General features: G+C 40.6%; 1 protein-coding gene across 1 annotated transcript in view; it reads right to left on the bottom strand.

Moving 5' to 3' along the window:
* Window positions 1-23,010, bottom strand: part of RYR3 (ryanodine receptor 3) — a 593,263-nt gene that overhangs the window by 478,378 nt on the left and 91,875 nt on the right. The window contains exon 2 of the mRNA XM_084844796.1: window positions 18,879-18,998. Coding sequence (XP_084700922.1) covers window positions 18,879-18,998 — 120 coding nt within the window. The remainder of the gene's footprint in view (window positions 1-18,878; window positions 18,999-23,010) is intronic.

Below are 23,010 nucleotides of genomic sequence, written 5' to 3'. Positions count from 1 at the left end.
GGAAAATCATTATGCCAAACTAGGGCTGGAAAGACCCAAATTCAAATTCCCACTCAGCCATGAAGCTCACAGGATGACTTTAGGCCAGGGATGGGCAACTTACGGCCTTCTGGAGATTTTGTCCTGCAACTATCATCAGCCCTAGCCAGCATAGCCAATTGTGAAGGATCATGGGAGTTGTAGGCCAACACATCTGGAGGGCCACAAGTTGCCTACCCCTGCTTTAGGCCATCACTATCATTCAGCCTAACTTATCTCACAGAAAACCATGTATACCACCTTATTGGAAGAAAGGAAGGATAAAAATCAAATAAATAATAGATGGGATATCTAACAACCTGTTGCAGAGTGGGTGCTCCTGTTTAGGGTTCCAACAGACTAGCCACGTCCTCTTTCAGGATACTTCATTCTATTCCTTCTTCCCTCCTCCCCCTGCCACCCTGGTTTTCCAATCTAATCCAACAAACATTCAGCATTACATAGCCACTGAGCATGCTCAGTCCTCATTGGACTGTTTGAGGGGTTCATCCCCTTAAGGTGCAATCCTATGCATGTTTAGACAGAAAAAAAAGTCCTACAACTCTCAGCAATGTTGGGAATTGTAGGACTATTTTTTGTCTAAATATGCATAGGATTGCACCCTTAGGGAGCAATCCTATGGCCGCTAGTCAGCAGCTAGATGGCCATAGATAGGATATGTGTTTTTTTGGGAACCAACCTCAGAGCCCGCGTTCCGAGGTAGGTTCCTGGAGAACTGACCTTCCCCCCCTTCCGCGCTGCCTCACGGGCAGCATGGAACAGCCCCATGCTCCACACTCGGAAGAGGAGCACGGAACGGCCAAAATGGGGCATTCCGGGGGTGGGGAAGGCGGAAATGCCAGTACGACACATCCTATATGTTGTCCAGCAGCTTCCTCCCCTGCTCCGCCTTCCCGTGGCCAGACAGCCAAAATTGGCTGTGTAGCCACAAACGCAGGGCAGGAGAAGCACGGAGGGAATTATCCCCTCCGTGCTTCTTCTGCCCTGCATTGGATAGGTGGTCACCTCTAAGTTCGGAGGCAGCCCCCTATCCCATAGGATTGTGCCCTTAGTTTTCTTTTCCCCTATTCTCCAAACCTTGGGATTTCCCCCAGCATGCTGATCCATTCCTCTTGTTTTGTTTCTCAGTTGTCCTGTTTCAGTTACATAGCTATCAGCACTCACTGCCTGTTCTCTGTTTGAGGGAGTGATAAAATAAATAAACAAAGGTTTCCCAAACCATGTCAGTAAAAAACAAGGTATGCTTTCCAACCTATTAGGGCCTAACTACACAGGATGTTGAGTCATGCATTCTTTTTTCCTGTTGTTTTTTACACACACACACACACACACACACACACTTGAGTTTCTACATTTTCATTCGCCATGGTGAATGTGATGAGCACCAGCCTTCCTCTCAACCATGGAGCTGCAGAGATGTATGGGGATCATCCCCACAGTCACATGACAATCCCCATCCCCTCCCAGCTCCAACTTTTGGAGGAAGGCTGGATGTTGTTTGGCCACTGTATTGCCAAAGTGTCTGAGGCACCTCAGCCATGATGCAGGGTCAAGCCTGCAAGCAACCTGAAGCTGATGAGAAGAGCCAGGGACTATCCCTGACCTCACTTGGAGACTCAGGGGCAATCTACATTACAACCTTAAACTGGTTTCAAACCTGTTTTTAGTGATTACGGCTACCAAATACAAGAATTCTGGGAATTGTAGCTCTAGGAAGAGGGGCCGCTTGGGCAGGGGACAGGGGTCTCTAGCAAAGAATTCTCAGTACCCTCATGAAACTGCAGGATCCCTTTAGATAAAGCGGTTTGAAACCAGTTTAAAATTGTAATGTAGATTGGCTCTACTGTGAATTAAGTGACAAGACAAGGGGCAGGGTCCTGGCTTCCACAACTTTGGGCTTGACTACCAAAGCCAATCAAAAATTCTTATCCCCTGTATAAAATGCAGTCATTGGCAGGGCATTTTCAGATAGATAGATGACAGACAGACAGATAGACAGACAGATCAGGAAGACCCTGCTTCAAGTCCACATGAATTCCCCATGTAATATACCAGTGAAATGCACTTTTCAATTCACTCATGCCTGGTTTGCATTTCACAGCAACCCAGGATTTATTTTAAATTTAAACCTGGGTTGTTTTGCACAAGCAGCTAAACTTTTAGCATTGCGTACGAACCCGGACCTCTGGCTTGCCTCTCCCCTGACAAAATACCCTGGGTTGTCGTAACATGCAAACTCAGCCTCCATCTCTTCCTTCAACCTGAAGACATGGGTCCCTTTGCTCCTCTGGCCCTCTGCTCGTATCAGGATACTCAAACAAGCTGCTGCACCGCAGATGTCCCTTTTCACACTGCCCCATCCACAATGCATTGTTCAGAGCAGCATACAGGAAGGGCTGTGATAACTGGGAAGCAAGTTTAAAATGAAGCTATCCCTGTCTCTTTCCTAGCTCAGAGCTGCCTCCCTTTCTTCTTCTGCCTATCTTGATTCTTGAATACTAAATGGGCAGCAAAATGCAATAGTAACTGCCCACTTCAATAAATCTAGACAAGCAAAAGTTAAACTGCTCCCCAGTTCTCTCATACACTCAGGCTTTTGTATTGTTCCACTTCATGGTGGTAGAGGGAAATGTGTGCATGTTTGGAAGGTGGGGGAGTGTAGCTCTGTCTTGTTAAATACAGAGTAAATAAGTACATCTTGGACGTCAAGTACAAGAGGGGGATAGAGTAAACTTACTCTCATCTACTTTGGAAATCTCATCTATGACATTCCTTGAATCCTTTGCCAAATTCCTATCTCTTTTAATAAACAGGCAGCCCTAAAGGCTAATAGGGAAGGATTTATTGGAATGGGAAAGTGAATGCAAGCAAGCAGCTCCATGTCCATTCTTCCTGTATGTGAGAGAAAGAAAGGCCTAGCTTGTGAGTTTGAGCAGGGAGATTAAGGCTGCAATCCCATACCCACGTACCTGGGAGTAAGCCCTGTGGAACTCAATGGGACTTATGCCTGAGTAGACATGTATAGGACTACATTGTAAGTTTGTAGCCCAGCAGCCTAGAAAATTCAGATGAGGTTTTTGTACAGTGCCAAATGCTACAAGAAATACAAAAAAGGAAGCATACAAAGATGCAACACACTGCTGCAAAATGTCTTAAAATAAATTAACAAATCTTTCTTCTTCTTTCGTGCCAAGTATTCTTCAGCTACTGCTTTTGCTAAAGCAAAAATATATTTTGGAATAAAATGATACACCTCAAACAAAGCCGAGAATACCTGCTCAAAATGAGGACAAACCACTTTTGCCAACAAGAATTAGAACTGCAATGTCAAATATATACCAAAAATTGACTGGCAGCGTCGTACAAAAGAGATAACGAATGAAAAGGGAGTCTTTTACTATCAAGGCATAATGCTTGATATCAGCTTTTTAAAATAAATAAATCCAGAACTGGAATTCCTTGAGACTGTTAAGAATGGGGAAAATGTGTATATTGCCCACCAACTGTCAAGAATACACAGAAGAGGCAAAAAGAAGTCCTCAGCGAAGGGGACTGTTCCAATTGCTAGTGGTTTAAAGAGCTGGTGGAGAAGAACAAATATTATTTCAGAAAGCTGGACACTTTGGGTTGAATATAAGTGCTGAATTTCTTTAAATCACAGTTAATGTTAAAATAGATTTACTATAATATTTATTATTTAATTTGCACTTTTACAAAAGCCCCTGCCCCACCCCCCACCCCGAAAACTCCTTTAAAACAGCACTGGCAGCTGTGGAGGCCTGTTGGATTCCTGCACTGAGCAGGGGGTTGGAGTCGATGGCCTTGCAGGCCCCTTCCAACCTTACTATTCTATGATTCTACAAGCTCTAGCATTAGATGTGAGGAGGCCTCTGAACCCTTTCCTCTCCAGCACATTTGCTTTTCTAAAATTTCTCCCCAGCTGTTTTTCCCCTTCCCCAGGGGATATGTAGTTTAGCCTTGAGCTTGCTAGATCAAAGCAATGCATTTTCTATAACAGCTCTTCTTCAAACCAATACATAGATGGGCAACATAGCTGAATAATCTTTGGGTTAGAGTACAGGGTTATAAATCTGAACCTTTCGAAAACCAACATTCTGGCTTCCCAAATTCATAGAATTCATTTGAAAATTGTATGATTTTAAAAATCAGTCTGGAGTTCTGATTGTGTTTTGCTTTCCCAGTATTTAATATACCCTGCTTTCCTAATTTTCTCACAATTCCCTTGTTATTGCCACTGTTGGTAGAAGGTAATTGCTTGGCAAAGCTTGGAAGATTACGTCCACACACATATTCCTTCCACACACATACACACTGAAGTATTCAGATTCCCCCACACTCCTGCTTTCTTCACAGTGGTATCTGCAGCAATTCAGAATGTACAAGTTATATTATGTTTGCACACTTTTTTTTGCTTAGGCTTGTGCCTGTGTTTTGTTGCAACTTTTGGAAGATTTCCTGTGCAGAACTCAGATATTTATTGATATCCTGCTCTGTAAGCAAGCTATAAATCACATGAGATAACAAACATCAGCCTCCAATTTGCCTCCAGCTTGGGGCTATGCCAATTCCTGCCATCCTTTCCCCCAATGCAAGAACAGTAAGTCCTGATCTCAAGAAACGCTACAGTGGCCTAACACAGCTGATGTTCTGCTAATACTATTTACAAGACTAAAGGCCAAACTAGATATGACATTATTCACCTTGTTTGGCCTTGTATACATAATTTTTGGGGGGTGGGGGGTTGTAACAAATAACTGACACGTAAGAAAGGGAGACAGATCGAGACTGTGGCATGGGGACTTTGCTCCACCACAGTCCCAAATGGAACTGGAGCGCCTTGCTTCTACAATTTGCGATAGGAAGAACGCTGCCATCGTGCATAGCAGGTGCAAGGGGCGGGGGGCTCCTACCACAGTCCCAGTGATGTTCACCTCCCCCCTCTGTTGGCTGTTTGTTAAAAACAACATTTGAACTAGACAGAACTAATGTACGAGGTAACAAATCAAACTCTCGGGGAAGTATCCTATTCAATACTACTGCTAACTTAACTTATGTTGCGCTAGTAGAAGCAACCTCTGGTGTTTGCTGGTGTGACAGGTTTCCCCAGAAAACTCGTTGTGCCAGCAAATGCTATTGGTGTTGTGCTAGAGGTTGCGTCCACTAGTGCAATGTAATTCATGTTAGCAGTAGTGTCAAATAGGATACTGCCATTGGTCTGCAGAAGACTGTCTGTGATCTGACGACTTTCAGTAGCTTTGCCAACTACTCAGATGAGACAGATGATAACATATGAAATGCATGAAACTGCAGGTATTTTGTTTCTTGCCATTACTTAGAATAGATTTCCATCCTCTGAACCAAGGATTCCAAATGTTTCTCATTTCTGTAAAATAAGCCTTCCATATTTCTATAAGTAGGTATGCTCCTTTTTATATCAAGAAGTCTTCTCTTCTATGAAAATACTACTTTCTGTTATGTATTGGAAACCAAAGGAAAAAGTAAATGAAAAAGAACAATCAGAATGAAGATCACTGTCAGTAAGGCAGGCCCATAGCTCTCAGCTAGCTAGAGCATAGAACGTACACAGAGCTAATAAACTGTTACCAGGAAATTGTCACTTTAAACAATTTTAAAGCAACAATTTTAATCCAACAATTTTAGCAAAGCTTTTCCATACAGCACAATAGGAAACGGGTGGTGATTATTAATATTATTTACACTGCACCATCAGTAGACATAATATTTTACAGAGTGGTTGCCAGACAACTCCAGACGCTCTTGAATGAAACTGTTTATCTAGATAATTTCAATTGGATTTCAGGCCTGGTTTTGGAATGAAAACTTTGGTTGCCCTGTGGGATAATCTTTGCCAAGGGACAAAGGGAGTGTGACTCTTCTGGACCTCACAGCAACTTTCAGTATCATTAACCATGGTATCCTTCTGGATAGGCCATCTGAATCAGGTGCTGGAGGTACTGTGGTTCTGCTCCTGCTTTGATGTTACCTCAAGGATAATCTCCTCCCAAATATAACTGTCCAGGCCATAAGATCATCATCTGAGGCCCTCCTCTGGGTGCCCCTATCAAATGAGGTGAGGTGGATGGCTACCATGGAGAGGGCCTTTTCAATGGTGGCACCCTGGTTGTGATATGCCCTCCTCAGAGAGGCTCATCTACATTGTGGTCTTTTCAGCCCCCAGTGAAGACTTTTTTATTCTTCTATGCTTTTTAGTCCTTCAGTTTTGTTTTGTTTTTAAAACTGTTAGTGCTTTTTAGATCTTAGCACTGCAGCTGATTTTATTTTGGTTTGTTTCTGTAGCTGTTTTTTTTCATTTAAAAATGGTTTTATGCTATGTTTTATGATCTTATGTTTTTAAGCTCTATTTTGTAAATGACCCAGGGGTGTTTCAACTATTGGCTTCTAATCTATATTGAAATTGGGGAGGGGGAGAGAAGGGATTATGGAAATGCAATTAAATGCACTAGGCTTAATTAGGGATGAAGATTTATTTTATCCCACATTTTCTTGGTTCATAGTGGCCTACATCAAACTAAAACAATACATATTTTAAAATAATAAACAAAAACTAACACCTGCAATCCAATGCCTTACAAAATAAATAATGTTAACAGTCTTTTCAGAATGAGAATAGCAACTCTGATTCTCAACATGTTGTCAGGCCTAGCCCCAGTGCCACTGTAGGGCCTACCCGTTCAGAGCCAGATTCTGATTCAGACTTAGAAAAGGATTTCTCAGTCCAATCATGGGAAACTCAAGGCCTGAGAGCCTGGCTCTGCCTTGCCTCTCCTCTGATTACAAGCTGAAGGAGAGCAAGACATCTTTTCAGTCACACCTGCAAGATAAGGCTTTGAGTCAGTCCTCTGCTTTACAGCCTAAGAGTAGGGGAACTGGACAGGAGGAAGACTCTGTAGCAGAGGGGATTTCTGGGGTGTCACCCAGGCTGAAGCATCAAATCAAAAGGGTGGAACAGAGACACCCTGTTTGGTGTAGTTCTTGTTTACAGGCTAGATTCCCTGTCAGGATAGATCATCAGAAGGTAGGCTGTAGCAGCTCCTTCCCTGTAGGCTGGAAAGCTTCACTGAGAACAACTTCAGCTTAATATCCTGTAAAGCTTTCTCACTTGGACTAATTATGAACTTTGGACTCTTGTCTGCTTGATTCCTGTACCATGTAATCCATGATCTGAACTATCTTATGGGACTTTGAATTTTAACTTGATTTTGCATGGATACTAGCCTCAGAATTGTTTCTTGAACTAAGCAGTGTGCTGGCAGTAAATGCTTTTGTGAACTGATTTATAGAGGATTGTAACCATTAGGTTTTCACCATGGGATCTGAGATGTCCTGATTTACAACAGTGAAAGACCTCACCGTTACTTGTGTTTCCGTATACGTTTGCCAGCATGTAGCAGAAAGACAGGTCATGATACAGGTATCCCAATGCCTCAAGTCCCAGTAAAGCTCTTGTTCCTTGCTGCTGAAGGTAAGATATAACAAAGAGCTCTGCTGGATCACACCATAGGCCTATCTAGTCCAGTGTTCTGTTTCCCACAGTGGCTGATGAGACATTTTGAGAAGCTCATAAACAGGATATGAGGGTAACAGCCTTCTCTCACTAAAGTTCCCCAGCAACAGGTATGCTGTGATGCCCCTGATCTGGAGGTAGCGTATAGCCATCATGGCTAGTAGTCATTGTCACCTTATCCTCCATGAATTTTGTAAGCCCCTTTTAAAAGCAATCTCAGTTGGTGGCCATCACCACATTCTGTAGTAGTGAATTCCATCGTTAAACTTCACTGTGTGAAGAAGTACTTGGGAGGGGGCGGGGTTCTGCCCTGAATTTTCCACCATTCAGCTTAATGGGGTGGGTGACCCAGGTTCTAGTACTATGAGACAGGCAGAAAAACTTCTCTCTATCTGCTTTCTCCTCACCATGCATACTCTCCTTTCTTCTAAACTAAAAAGCCCAAAACATTGCAACCTTTTTTCATAGGGGAATTTATTTAGGTTAGAGGCAAAATCCTACATCTCTAAAAGGAGTTCAGCAATAGAAAAAGCTGCCTACAGAGGCTGCGGGATCTCCCTTCTAGAAAGTGTCAAAGATAATACAGGCAATATCTTAGGGTTATTTTAGCTTGCAGGGGTTGAACTACTGAATAGTCTGGATGTTTCACCTTGGCTTCTGCACTTAGGCATAACAAATTTAATAATCTATTTGAGAGTTTTAGGATTTCAGAGAGAAAAAAACTGTTATAGATTTAGGAACTTAATTTCAAATGCAGGGATAATTCCTAGGGAACAGCTTGAAAACCAGGACTGAACTCCAAGATGACCTTGTAGGCCCCTTCCAACCCTACTATTCTATGATTCCACCTTGGAACCAATATCTTCAGATCCAACATTTAATTCTACAAAGAATAAAATAAAACAGTTTTGAAAAAAGAGGAGCTTTTGATGACATTTGATGAGATTTTGATGAGGACAAATATAAGTATTCTAAGATATATTCTATTATGAAATCATTTCACAAATTAAAAGAAACATCTAAGTTGATGTGGACAAGGGATTTAGGTATGGCTATTGGAAATAACATTTGGCAAAAGATCTTTGATGTAAATAAAAATGTTTCTGTTCATATGAAATTGAAAGAGACCCAGTTAAGGGTATTTTTTTTTCATTGGTAGATGTCTCCATGTAGATTGAACAGAATATATCACACCAACACATTTAATAGTTGGAAATGTGAAGAGTTGGATGCTGGTTTATTACATTTTTTTCGAGTTCTCCTAGAGTGCAATTATATTGTAGACACATTTTCTGTGAGATAGAACAAATTATAGGGTGAATTCACAGTTAATTTGGCTGTGAATGTTTTATTAATATTGTTTAATTATATAACTGATGTCCCAAATCTGAATCAGGTGTATTTGATTGCTAATCTTTTGGTGGCTGCAAAGATTGTGTTGGCAAAATATTGGAAATCAGCAACTATTCCAAGTACTAGGGAATGGTTATTTAAATTGGGTCATACGGACAAATCAACAGAGATGGTCCATAAAAGAAATGGGCTAATCCTTCAAAGAGATTTTTTTCTTTAAGTGGAACCCATTTATTAGGTATTGGAATAGTGTTTTGTGTTAACTAATATATATATAGGATAGGATGAAGTGGTACTATATTGTATTGTATTGGTTTGTGGTACTCTTTCTCCTGTTAAAGTTATTTAATTATTTTGTATTTTTGTTTATAAATAAACAAAATTAAATATTAAAAAATACTGTAGGGACTGGTTTGCAAAAGTTGGGACACTAAATACTGCATCAAATTTATCATCCAGATTACATTTCTATGTTCTGGTCTTGCAGCTCCTAGTGTTTTCAACGATTTTGAAAAATGACACATATGCCAATTATCATGGGTAACATCAATCTTACTTAAAAAAAAATAGTTTAGAAGCTCATTTATTGTTATGGCAAATGCTGCAATTGTCTTTAGGTTGGCCATGTTGTGTTTAGGTTGGCCACTTTACAGAAGACACATCCTCTGTTTAAAAGGCTATCTAATACAAGTACAGTTTAAAGATAAAGAACACAAAGAAGGGAGAGCAGCGGGGGCCTCGAAGTTGCCCCTTCAACAGCACCTGGTCCTGGACAGCAGACTGAGCAGGCACAGAGGTCACCTCGTCACACAGTATGGTGAGTTGTATTGTATATCTATTTATATTGTAGTAATTATTTCTCATTCGGCATCTATACATATAAATTAACATCTCATTTTATGCAAATCTGAGTTCTCTTTTTTAGGTGATACATTTCCTCTTTTTTATCAATGTGGAAGTGACCACTTCAATTGTATTATACTCTTAAAATCCTGTGCAGTGGTGAGATTGTTGCCATGAAACTGCTGTCCCCAATAGAGTAATAAAGAAAACATTTATTTACATTCATCAGCTAGTGAAATGTAGAACACATCCTAATTGCAGTGATATAGTTCTCCCATTAATCCTCTTGGACAGGTGAAGCAACAAAGTAATACAGACAGTACAAGATGAGGCATTATAGTTGTTTTTCCGAAAGTAAAGTATCCAGGGCTGGATCAAGACCATGATGGGCCCTGGGGCTAGCAGGCTGTATTGGGGCTCCTACTCTGGCCAGGACACTAAATTAACACACAGCATTTGTGCACACACAAGTCAAAGAAAGGTATTATATCTACAACCACCATGCAGAAACATTTTTACTACATATTTTACTGGAAATCATCTTCATGCTTTCCTGGAAGCAAAAAGACTAATACCTAGCCCAAATTCAAATACAGACACAAGCTCCCTGTTATTAGTTCTCCTTTTAAAGCACACATGACTTAGGAAACATAAACACAGAAACTCTTTCACAAACACACACACACACACACACACAGAGATTGCACAAATACCCAGTCACTACTTCTCAGCCTAATTTACCTCTCATGGTTCTTGTGAGGATAAAAATAGGGAGATCTTTAGCTCCTGGAGGAAACACAGAATATAACTGTGATAAAATCAAGTTTAAAAAAATATACTTGAAAAAATATAATTGTCTTGCTTTACTGTGTCCACACATGTGCACTAGTGACTAGATGCATCCAATATACCACTTGGATTTTTTTCTTAATATAGACACACTGGGAAGGGACCTAAATCCTAACCACTGACAGCACCTCATCTTAAAAATTCAAAATTGGAAAAAGATATCCTCTGGCTTCTCATTTGCCCCATGCATATCCCTCTGTCCTCTGCATTATAATCGCATTATAATCAACTCAAACAGACGTTATTGACAGTGCAATCCTATACTTGCCTAGTTAGAAGTAACTACTACTTAATTCAGTGGGACTTACTACTCCCAGATAAGTGTATATAGGATTGTCTACTTAGAAAAAAATCCCATTGTCTTCAATAAGACTCACAGGTAAGTGTGCATAGAATTGCAACCTAAATCTCTCTTCTTCACCCACCCTTCCTTCGCTCTGGTTGTTTTATAGCCCTTAACTTCACAGCCTCCAACCTCAACTGCATTTTCCTAAAAATGACAACACACCAGCAGATGGGTTAACAACACTGGACTACATTGCAGGGATATCATACACTACTCCTCACAACAATATGCGTATATCAACAATGGGCTACTCTGCAGTGCTGATGATTAGCCACAGTGCAACCCCTGCATGCGCACGCATACACACACACACACACACACTATGGTATAATGGGGGTATTTTATTTGCATTGGCAAGACAATTAAAAATTATTTAAAATCTCAGTGAAAACAAATCCAGTTGGGGGGGGGGGATGAAATGACTTGACCTACAAAGAGCATGAACTCCTCTCGTTATTGCTACTTGGTTTTGGCTGGATATTCTACTACCCCATCATAGCTACACTAAAATTATGGATTTTTAAATTGTTTTCTGTGGATTCAAAATGAACTAAGAAATCCCTTCTGTAGACAAATGGTCACTCTAAACACAATATCTGTTGCTAGCAATGCTCCTGAAATGTCAATCATACCTGTGACTTTACTCATTGGCTAAACACACTAAAAGATGGTAGCATTTATCACAAAACAATTGGACATAATAGTGCCTCAACATTTAATCTCATATCTTGGGTTCTACAAGAGCTAGAGGCTTTCTCTTTTTTACTTGAAATCTGGGCTACCCAGTGAAGATGATGGGCTGGGGGTTTGTAGCCCCCTTAGTCCATGGGTTAACCCAGCCATGGAAAATCCAGTTGTTTTGGTATGGTGAAATTTGGAAACAATAAAAATTGTATCCACATCTTAGCTCCATCACTCAAATGAGAACTAAGAACAAAATAATAGCTGTACTTGCAGGTTCAGAAAATGGAACAATAAACTGCAAAGTAGAATGTATGCATAGTAATTGTTCTTAAAACCACACGAAAATTTCTTCAGGTTGTGAACAAACATTATGAAGACAGTACATTTTAGCAGATTAATTAATTATATACTATCTGTGTAATGAGCAGAAAGATTATAACTGCTGTAAAAACATAGACAAGATCCAGCCAAACACTTTTAGTTCCCATTGATTTTAGCAAGAAAGAGTTAAGCGTGTGCCTAATTTTTCCACTGAAATCAACATGACTTTAATGTGCTTAGATCAGTTGTGCCCATTAACATTAGCCTGGGCTGCTGAAAAAGAATAAGAAGTTACTGTGTGCAGATAATTGATTTGATGGAAGCCATTACGGTACTATAAAACTTCAATGATATAAGTACAATTTTACTAAGTTTGATTTCTTATTATCTTAACTAGAATTTCATTTGCATTTTCTACTTCATTCTCAGACTGAAAAAGAGACAGAGGTTTTCTGCAGCATTCAAAGACATAAGACAAGTATGCACTACACTGGTGGATTTTATTTTACTTATAAAACCATTTTCCTTTATCTCATTCTTACACCTTAAGGGGCTGCGTGCAGCACAGATACTGGAAAAATGTTATTGAGATATTCACACACACATTCACACACACACAAACATGAGATGGTGAAACAATTGCAGTCTGTAGATTTGAGCTGCGGTGTAGCATAACCTTTTTTTTCTTCAGACTTATTCTATTCTATTATTTTATATTTATTATTAACAATTTGCAAAGATGTGTAAAAGCTTTGTGAGGGTTGCTGTGAGCTCCCTTAACTAGAGGCTAACTCTATCTTCCTTGACAGATAATATAAAATCTATTTTAGGGCGCAATCCTATTCAGATAGGCGGCCACCTCCAAAGTCGGAGGCGACTGCCTATCCAAAGCAGAGCAGCAGAAGCACGGAGGGGATCATTCTCTCCACATTTCTCCTGCCCTGCATTTTCTGCTGTCTAGCTGCGGGAGGGCAGAGCAGGGCAAGAAGCTGCGGTATGACACATTGGATGTGTCGTACAGGCATTTCCGCTCTCCCCGCCGTGGAACGCCCCCTGGAGCCGCTCCATGCTCCTCTGAGGCAGCGCAGAGGAGGGGGGAGGTCGGTTCTCTGGGAACCAATCTTGGAGCGTGAGCTCCGAGGTCGGTTCCTGGAAAACCAGATATCCTATGGCCGTCTAGCTGCCATAGGATTGCTACCTCCATATATAAAGATAATATATTTTACACATTATTGTGGATAAGCATAATGTAGCCCTGACCACTTCATCTTTCCTAGCAGAGACTATGTAGGAAGACTGCTACTCAGGTCTTACGAATAGAGGATAGGAGAAATGATACAAAGAATGAAAGTGGTGTTACAATTTGGCTTTGCCATGTCATTGGAAGATCCAGCACTGGCATGGTATTACTTATCAGTTGTGGACAGCAAGGAACAAAGAGGCATGAAGTTTGGAACAAGGAGGCCACAGCTTTATTCATTTTAAACATGTCAAACTGGTTAACAATAATAGACCAGTGATGGGGAAAGCTACTTCTGATGTCGCCATGTCCAGGTAGAATGACCTGGCTGTTCTGCCTGGATGTCCCCCCCCCCCCCCAGGCCTATCAGCTCAGTTCAGAGCTGATTTTCATGGGCAGTCCTGCCTTGTCTGTGCAGGTGGACAGAGTGTCACATAAACAGCAGCTGCTCAGATCTCTACCACTTGTCTACCGCACTGTTTCCACTAGGTGGAGATCATACATCTGCTGGTCTGCTGTCTAACTTGCCCAACTGAATTGCCCCTCCTCTATTTGCTCTCTGAATAGGTTGTCCTTCCACAAGCTATGCTGTGGAGGTGAGGTGCCCTTATTGTACTTTAGATGCAGGAGTCATGAATGAACTTGGCTATGGCTGTTGACAAATTCAAAGTAAGCTAAGCTGGAATGCCATCACAGTGGTTAAGGCCTGTATTGCCCCTGCAGTAGGCCTCTTAAATTAGAGGAGCCAAGATAGTGATAAATCAGATCCAGGTTTACTTACAAGGAGTACTTTATTGAGTAACTTACAGCACACAGGCGTACCCAATGGTTGGATCAGACAGCTTCTCTGAACCCAGAGCCAGGGGGTAAAATGGGTTTTATACCATACATGTCAGCAGTGAGGCAGCATGACAACAGCAAGCATTATTTAGCATTCATCTACAACTTTCCCAGCATAGACACCTGCAGCTTTAAGGCAAACAAGCTTCACTTCCCAGGCACATCTTTATAAGACTCTCCAGCTCCTTGGTATGGAATGTGCTGAGGCTGCACTATCGACCTTTGACTCATCCTGGTAAATCAAGAGGCCTGTTAGGGAAAACAGCAGCCAACTGGCCAAAGTCAGAGAGCATTATGGATCATCTAAACCCCTTTAAAACTACTGATAGCTTGGTTCAGGCCCAAGGCCTTACAGGGCCTTAGGAAAAGAGGGGATTTCCTGATGGCTTGACAAAATGAATCTGATCAGGACAGCTTGACTTGCTTGTGGAAGCCAATGGTGCACTGCCTTGCCAAAACAAAAATGAACAACTGAACTATATGGTTTATGTTCTTTCTTTATAAAGACCCCTTTCTACACATTTCCAGCTTCAGAACATACAAGTAGACTAGTACTGGATCATTCCTTGAATAATCTCAAATGATTTGTCATGTATGTAGCCAAGGTTAGAACATATTCCCCACTAATTTAAAAATATCATTGCTCCCTATTGGGGAAAGTGTATTGCCTTTTTCTTAGCAGGTATTCTCTTTGTTTGAACAGCCCCCTTCCTAGGCTCTCATTCAAGTAGACAAAGCATAAACCTTGGTCCTCTATATGCACTTCTAATCTGGTTTTGTAAAAAAAACCATCTTCCACTGTGATTCTTGTCAGTATTGGGGCTGGTTCACACAGTCATCATTTGATGACTTGAACATCAAATGACAATTTGTGTGTGTGGATGCGCCGTCGGCTATCCTCAAAATATTTACAAAGCACTATTGCATTTAGATTATGCTTTGGAAGCCGTGTAAGTAACCTCTGGGACTACAAGCCTATATGACTTAAGGTAGAATTTATGTATCACTTGCATTTGTTAACCAAGCTGAAACCAGAGTTTAAAAAACACTGTCACAAAATTGGTGCAGAGCAGGTGTATTGATTCACTTCATTAACACTTGAAAGAATGATCTAAAATCTATTAATTTTTACCTTTGGGATTGTGATTTTAATCTATATAAATTAATTTTATAAGTTAATAAAAAGAAATACATTCTGATATAGAAAGCAAACATTGGTTTATGGCAAAATTTCTCTTTTGTTATTTTTTCCTTAATTTTTTATATTCTTGTTTAAGAATATAATGGCTCCATGCCATTTTACAGGGAGGAAGAGGGCAGTTACAGTAAAGAGCAAGTTGGATCTTTAAGTAAAATGATGCATTTTTTACTATCTCTGTTCCAGAGTATTGATCCCACTTCTGCTGAGCATGTTTTCATGCAACTTGAAATATCAAAATGTTATAATTTCTGCTGGTCTGCTATGGATCAAGCAAGCAACTTGGGGTAAAAGAAGACAAATAAATTTATTGATTGACTGACTGATTGATTGATTGATTGATAGATTGATTGATTGCATTTCTATACCCTCCCATAGCTGAAGCTCTCTGGGCAGTTTACAGAAGTTAAAACATTAAATACAATATAAAAAGTTTAAAAGCCATTTATAAAAGAGCACAGACAAGCACACAGACAATATATACAAACAACATATAACTAAAAACAACATTCACATTGAACTATCAGTCATAACTAAATACACATCCAGGACCGATTATTTGCCAGTAAACTAATGTTAGCCATTCAAAGTCCAACATCTACCGAACTGTTAGTTGCCATACAGACTCCAAATTTCTCTAAGCTAGCCGAACAGTACAATTAATTATTCAAATTCATTTCAGTCACACCGAATTCCAGAACAAATCTATCTCTCAGGAATCTGAATGATAGATTTGTTCAGGTTATGCCATAGTCTGTCACTTTCTTTTGAATTATGTATTTGCCTTTTTCATGCTCTGCCTTTTTTCATTACTCTGCCTTTTTCATGCAGGCAGAGTAAATGACTCTTACAATTTTAATAATGAGTCACAGCTGCCAAATTCTTAATGGCTATTTCTCTTTCTATAATGTGGAATTTTCCATTTCAACAGGTAGGGGAACAAAATAAGCCTGAGCAGCAGGATGCCTGCCACATCATGACAGAGTAAACATATGATACCCTGCTGTCATGACCCAGTCCTGAGTCACCTCGAACAGTGACCTTGAGGTATCTTTGCAGTCCCATGTTCATGGCATAACTGAGGGAGAGCAAACTGCAGTTTGCTCAAAGGAGGAAGGCTGGATGCCTGACTCTGAACTCAAGGACAATGAACTGGTGTTCTCAAGTAAGGAGTCTCTTCTTTGTTCAGTATTGTGATGTTTATATCTGAAAACCAAAAATCATTTAATAAAAAAACATTTAAAAAGAAGGAGCCTCTTCTGCACCAAGACATCACTCACCCAAGACCTCTTACTCCCCTGTAAGCATGGATGTACCTAGAGGCCTTTCAAAGGCTCCAAGCCACAGCTTTGTTCTTTTTAGATCCTTCCAGCTCACCACAAAGGGACAGGGCCTGGGCAGCCATGAAATCTGCACCAGTATGTAAATGCTTAAGCTTTGACTCCAGTCTAAAACATGGCTCCTTGGCCCAGAAAAAACTGCCTCTGGATCTCCGCTGTCTGCTCTAATAAGTATTATTTCCATTTTGGGTCCTTGGCCAGACTGGTACAGGACAACCAGAGATCTTAAAGGCATAGGTGGGGGACTGTGTTATTATTGGACTTCAACACCCATCAGCCCTAATCATGGGAGTTGAAGCCCAACAACATCTGGAGGGCCACAGGTTCCCCACCCCTGGCATAGAAGCTTCGTATCCAGTTGGGAGTTGGCAAGTGCACAACTCATTTGATTTCATTAGACCAGCTGTTGCTTGCACTAGGTGTGCTAGTTCTGATAGCAGTTCTGCAACAATGTCAACTGCTGTAATTTTTCTGCTTCATTCATGTAACTCTATAATTCCTAAGAATCTAATAAAATCCTTATATCCTATATGCCAAACACTTCTGTGGCAGTCTTGCAACGAATTACTGAGAGTCAGTAACCAGTCACCACTTGCTGTAGTTGCCCACCTGTTTTTTTTTCTGTCTCCCCTACCCAGTTCCCCTCTGCCTGCTCTCAGTGCCACCTCCCTTTGGCCTAGGAGGCTCATAGGGTCAAAGGAAGTGGTTTCTGGAAACAGAATGATTTTGATATCCTCATTCTTTCTCTCCTCCACTTCCTTGGGGCTATACCATTTCCATTAATTCACCCATACCTTTTTGTTGTTGCCAGTTACACTCACTCCCTTCATCTTCTCAGTTTCTTATTCATTGTCCTAGACGCCTTCAATTAGACTGCTGCATTACTTATTCACTGACTCAGCCTTCACTGAAGCTACACTTTATGTCAATGACTGAAAGGAGATGGTGTTTCTGGCAAAAGCAGATCGGCAGAACAGAAAGCTAAATGCCAAAGTAATCAAAGCTTTGTTGGCAAACTTGCATTAAAAACATGTTTATGAAGATTTATGAAACAGAACCATATACTTCAAAAAAGTTTTAAAGACAGAGAGAGAGATATTTTGGATAGACATTGTTTTTGGATCTGGAAAACTGTATCCATGTTCTCTTTTAGTCAAACTCAGATAAACCACCATTTCCCCTCCTCAATTCCCAGCCTGTAAAATGGGAACAACAAACATGTGCCTCATAGGAATGTTGTGATGTGGTAATTTCTTTCCACCAGTTGGTATCAGCTTCAAAATACTGAAGACTACATACTGAAGACTTATTTGTTTACACTGACTTTCCCTGACCTGTAACGGATTATGACACTGCTCCATTTCATGAGTGTTTTGTTGTAATGTTTTTAATTATGTATTGTTTTTATGCTGTCTTTACATTGGTTTTAGACTGTATATTATATTTATTGTGAATCTCTTAGAAATTTTAGGATATTATGCAGTATAAAAGTAGTATGGATGGAGGGATAGATAGACTGTATTCATTGGTCAGAAGCCAAAAAATAGTTTGGGTGTGATTAAGGTCTTGCAATATTCAACAGTATTGTTGACTTATCACAAACTGCAATTGGAAGTCCCCTCAGTTCCATGAATAGCTTGCTATGCAGTTTAATATTTATTTATTTATTTAAATTATTTGTATCCCACTTGATATCATACAATCTCTAAGAGGTTTCCATAAACACACATATAAAACAATATAAAATAATAAATACATTAAAAACATTGCAACAAAACCAGTAAAACAGAGCAGTGCCATGGTCAATTACATGTCAGAGAAAGCCTGAGCAAACAGATGTGAGCTTTAAATGCCTCTTGAAGGCACCAGTTTCGAGCTCTGGAACCATATGTGAGATAGTGATTTGGAGGGTGGGTGCTAGAAGGCCCACTTACATGCTATTACCTGGTGACACACGGTTGGTTGTGGAACAACCAGTAAGGCCTCCTCGAAAAATCTTGAGGTTGATTTAGTGTATATAGAGGCAGACAGTTAGCTAAGCAGAGTTTTTAACCTTGAATTGCAAAGTAGCTGGCAGCAAAAGATTTAACTTGAGACTATACAATTCAGCAAAACTCAGTGAATTGGAAAATAATTTGATATTTTGCATTTTATATATAACATATTACAGGAAGCACAATTAATTGTTTTAATAACCATTTGTGGATTTATGACTATCAATTACCCTAACTAAAAACACTTGCAGAAGGGATTCTTACTTTAGCTTCTGAAGTTGGTTCCAAAAAGCAAAGGCGATTCCCAAGCCCCTCAGCTGCCAGGCAGAACTTCCGCTGTTCTTTGTGAATGCTGGCAACGCACTGAAGCACTACTTCATCATCCTGCCAGAAGACATGAGAGCCATTTGAGAAAATAGAAAATACCTGCAAAGTTTAACTCAGTGATAGATTGGTCCCAAATCCATACAAGTTCCAAAGCAACACATTTGTTTAAAGATGGTAACGTCCATACATTTTTCACATAAAGAATGAGAAAAGAGGAACTTTCAGTTATATATTGTTTTCTGTTAAATTCATACAGTTGAGAGCAAGGTTCATGTGTAACAACAAATTATGGTTTGGAATTATATGACCAAGCCTTGGGCTCACATGCTCCCTGCACCACCACCACTCCCCTCACCCTCCCACATTTCTCCTTTTCTAGCAAATCATAGGTTACTGCTACATCCCAACCAGCAATCTATGGCTTGCACTTACCTGAATCAAGCTGTGGTTTGCTTTTCTCATTTGTAGGGAGTGTAGTTTGCCAGTTTTGATGTAAAGCAACTTATAGTTTACTGTAAACGTAGGAAGGGAATCAGAGCATGTGAGGAGAGGAGGGATGAGTGGGAGAGGAAGAAGCACCGGGGCCTAAGGCCCAATCAAGTAATGCCCAAACATGTGAACCAAATCATCTCATTAGATCATTCTGTGATAGTTTAAAAGGGGATTGAGGTCATTTTGGTTACTTGTGTGTTCCAGAATAAGGAGCACAATCACAATAATCAGAGAAAGCCAGAGCTGCTCCAGAGAACTCCACTGGCTGCTTGCCACAGCAGGACAGCAGCTGATGTAGAGCTGCCTTGCTGGAGGCAACAGCAAGGGACCTTCCTAGCACGGGGAGGGCACGTGATTTGCTGCTCCTTCCACTCTCCCACCTGAGGTGGTGCATTCACCCCACCTCATGGAGGACCAGCTCTGTAACAATCTAAAGCCTTGCCATTCCTCAGGACTTGGCTGTTTCTCTACAAATTAAATAGATAAGATTCTCTTAGTACAATCTCAGCTGGAAGCTCCAAATCAATTAAATTTCTAGGAGACTGGGCTGCCTGTTGATCTTGAACAAGAACAGAAAATTCGACAAATGCCTGGTTGTGGGCAGCTCTTGATTTACCCCCCAAGTTAAAAGCTTACTTTTTAGTACTGATAACCAATGCAAAATAGCTTTTGCTCATCATGTGGAAGGGCTGCATAAGAACTCAAGAGCTTTTCTTCCTAGGGCTCCAAAGAATAATCAATTACTGAAGCTGAAATGTTTCTCAACCTTAACCTGCCCAGAATTTGAACATGCAATAAATTCTAAAGGACACAGAGTCAACGGATTAACAGTTGGAGCACCCCCAATGAATTAAATCCTCTGAAATACCACTTTCTCCCTTTGCGGACAGTTTAACTCTTCAGTTCTCGAAACAACCTCCCAAATAATTACTACTTCCAGTATTTAACAAAGGTTTCTTTGCCGTATCATAAAATATTCTAGATGGAATCAAGCCATATTTAATGTTTGTTTTTCTCTAAAAAGTAAAGTTAGACACCTTGATGTTTTAAATATTAGGTGATATCTCTTTACTGAAGCACTACCATGCAAACTCTTTATTTTAGAAAGACCTATTTCACTCTTGGGTACCCCCAAGGAGGTAGCATAGATGCTGAATTGCGAATCTCCTTGAACCCTGGTAAGGAATATTGCCCTTAAAAGGAAGGATGGCAAAGACTAATTTAGAGGGCTGCAATACTAAATTATTCTGGGAGCTAGTAATTACCTGCCCCACCTGTTTAGATCTTCCAGGCTTATACTGCTTGTCTAACTGATATATTGTAATAGCTATTCTTTTTCCCAGTGCTTTCAACAATACAACCAAATTCTCAAGTTTCTCCTCTATTTGATTTAGTTGGAGGTAAATTTTGGACTGTTCTAGCAATTAATAGGGTTTGCTCTACACAAAGGGAATCCCTTATCTGTTGCCTTTCCCCAGGATTTCCCAACTCAGAAAATGAATTTGCAATCTTAGGGCTTCTCTCTATATTTGGCACAGATGGGCTGGATTATCAGCCACTAAAACATCACCCCCACCCCCCAAATACTGTCAATCTTACTGTGTATTGAAGTGGGCAAAAGATTGCACTCTTCAGGACTACTTACTCATTTAAATGTTGGCATTTTAATTAATTAATTAATTAAATGATACATACTATCAACAATTAAACTAAAATTACACAAACCAAGTAATTAAGAACATAAGAAGAGCTGTGCTGGATTAGATCAAGGGTCCATCTAGTCCAGCATTCTGTTCACACAGTGGTCAACCAGCTGTTGACCGGGAACCCACAAGCAGGGCACAAGCACAACAGTACCCTCCCACCCATGTTTCCCAACAACTGGCATACATAGGCTCACTGCCTTTGGTACTGGAGGTAGCAAATAGCCATCATGACTAGTAGCCATTGATAGCCTTTTCCTCCAGGAATTTGTCCAAACCCCTTTTAAAGAAATCCAAATTGGTGGCCATCACTACATCCTGTGGTAGTGAATTCCATAGTTTAACTATGCACTGTGTGAAGAAGTACTTCCTTTTATCTGTCCTGAATCTCCCACCAATCAGCTTCATGAGATGATCCCAGGCTCTAGAATTATGAGAGAGGGAGAAAAATGTCTCCCTATCCACTTGTTCCACACCATGCATAATTTTGTAGACCTCTATCATGTCTCCCCTTACCCTCCTTTCTTCCAAGCTAAACAATCCCAGATGCTGTAACCTTCTCTCATAGGGGAGATGCTCCAGCCCCTTGATCATTTCAGTGCCCTATTCTGCACCAAATTGTTAAATCAACATAATCCAACAAAATCTAGAATAATTAACTATTTCATGCAAATTAAACTACTATAGTATGGAGAGAGAGAGAGAGAGAAAGAGAAAGAGAAAGACAAAGGAGAATATCTCACCCCTCTACAGCTACCAAATGGGCAATGTGTTTTGGCACTGCACTTTGGCCATTACCCAAGGCTGCTGCCTTGGGCTTCTGTAGATTAGTGTGCTGGGCCATGCCTCTTAAGAGCCACTCAGGTGGACACTGTTGCTGCTCACAGACACACAGATGCTTCAGCGGGTAAAGATGGCTTGCCTAATCCCTCCTTTATAATATTATATCCATCACACCATGTATTGAAATATCCAGTGTAATCATTTCAGAATGTTGCGGTTGGGGTTATCTGGGATGGGTTCATTTAGTGTAGTGGTGGTACAATGCAGCAGGACCGGGAATAATCGATGTGGAGCCATACAATAATTATGGGTGAAATCCAATAGAGTCCGTCAGCCAACAGAACAGACACTTGCTGTAACAGATTTCCCCTCCCCTCTGCAGTCCCCCATGCACTCCCAAAATATGCTCCAGAGCAGATTTTGGGGTACAGGGGAAAAGTGGAATGGGAAGTCCCATTGCCAAGCAGACATCCAATGTTGATTTCTCCCTATATATGCCTATCTTGAAAAAAGTTGGGAAGGGGTGCCAGATAAGTGAGCAATTTGAAGTCATTGCCGTTAATGGTGCCATGGTGGGAATGCTGATGATCTTGTGGACATCTTGTGGCCCTCCAGATGTTTTGGCCTACAACTCCCATCATCCTGCACCACTGGCTATGTTGGCTAGGGCTGATGGGAATTATAGGCCAAAACATCTGGAGGGGCACAATTTGCCCACCCCTGATATAAGATAAAATCCTAGGCTGCTACATCCATATGGATATAGATCCATTGGGATCTTGCACAGGGAGATAACTGCAGGTCAACAACTCTAATTTCCTCTAGAGAATGGATTTAATCATGAAAAATATTGCTATTTGACTTGGATAACCTTATCAAAGTACTTTCATTTATTATTAATATTTTCCAGGGGGAATATAAAAAACCATCATTAGTCACTTGACATGAAATATGTACAAACTAAAAGTCTATTGCATTTGTTTGTTAATTAATGGCACGATCCTATGGTCCCTGGGGCAGCATTCAAGGGGCCATAGGAAAAATTGAATCCCGCCCCCCTCACACTCTTGGAGGGGTAGATCCAAGCCACA

Source organism: Heloderma suspectum, chromosome 1 (assembly GCF_057233095.1).
Source record: "Heloderma suspectum isolate Gila_16-S chromosome 1, 16-S_ref, whole genome shotgun sequence".
NCBI classification, from domain to species: Eukaryota; Metazoa; Chordata; class Lepidosauria; order Squamata; family Helodermatidae; genus Heloderma; species Heloderma suspectum.
The sequence above is the reverse complement of the archived record's forward strand: the minus strand, read 5'-3'. Positions and strand labels throughout refer to the sequence as shown.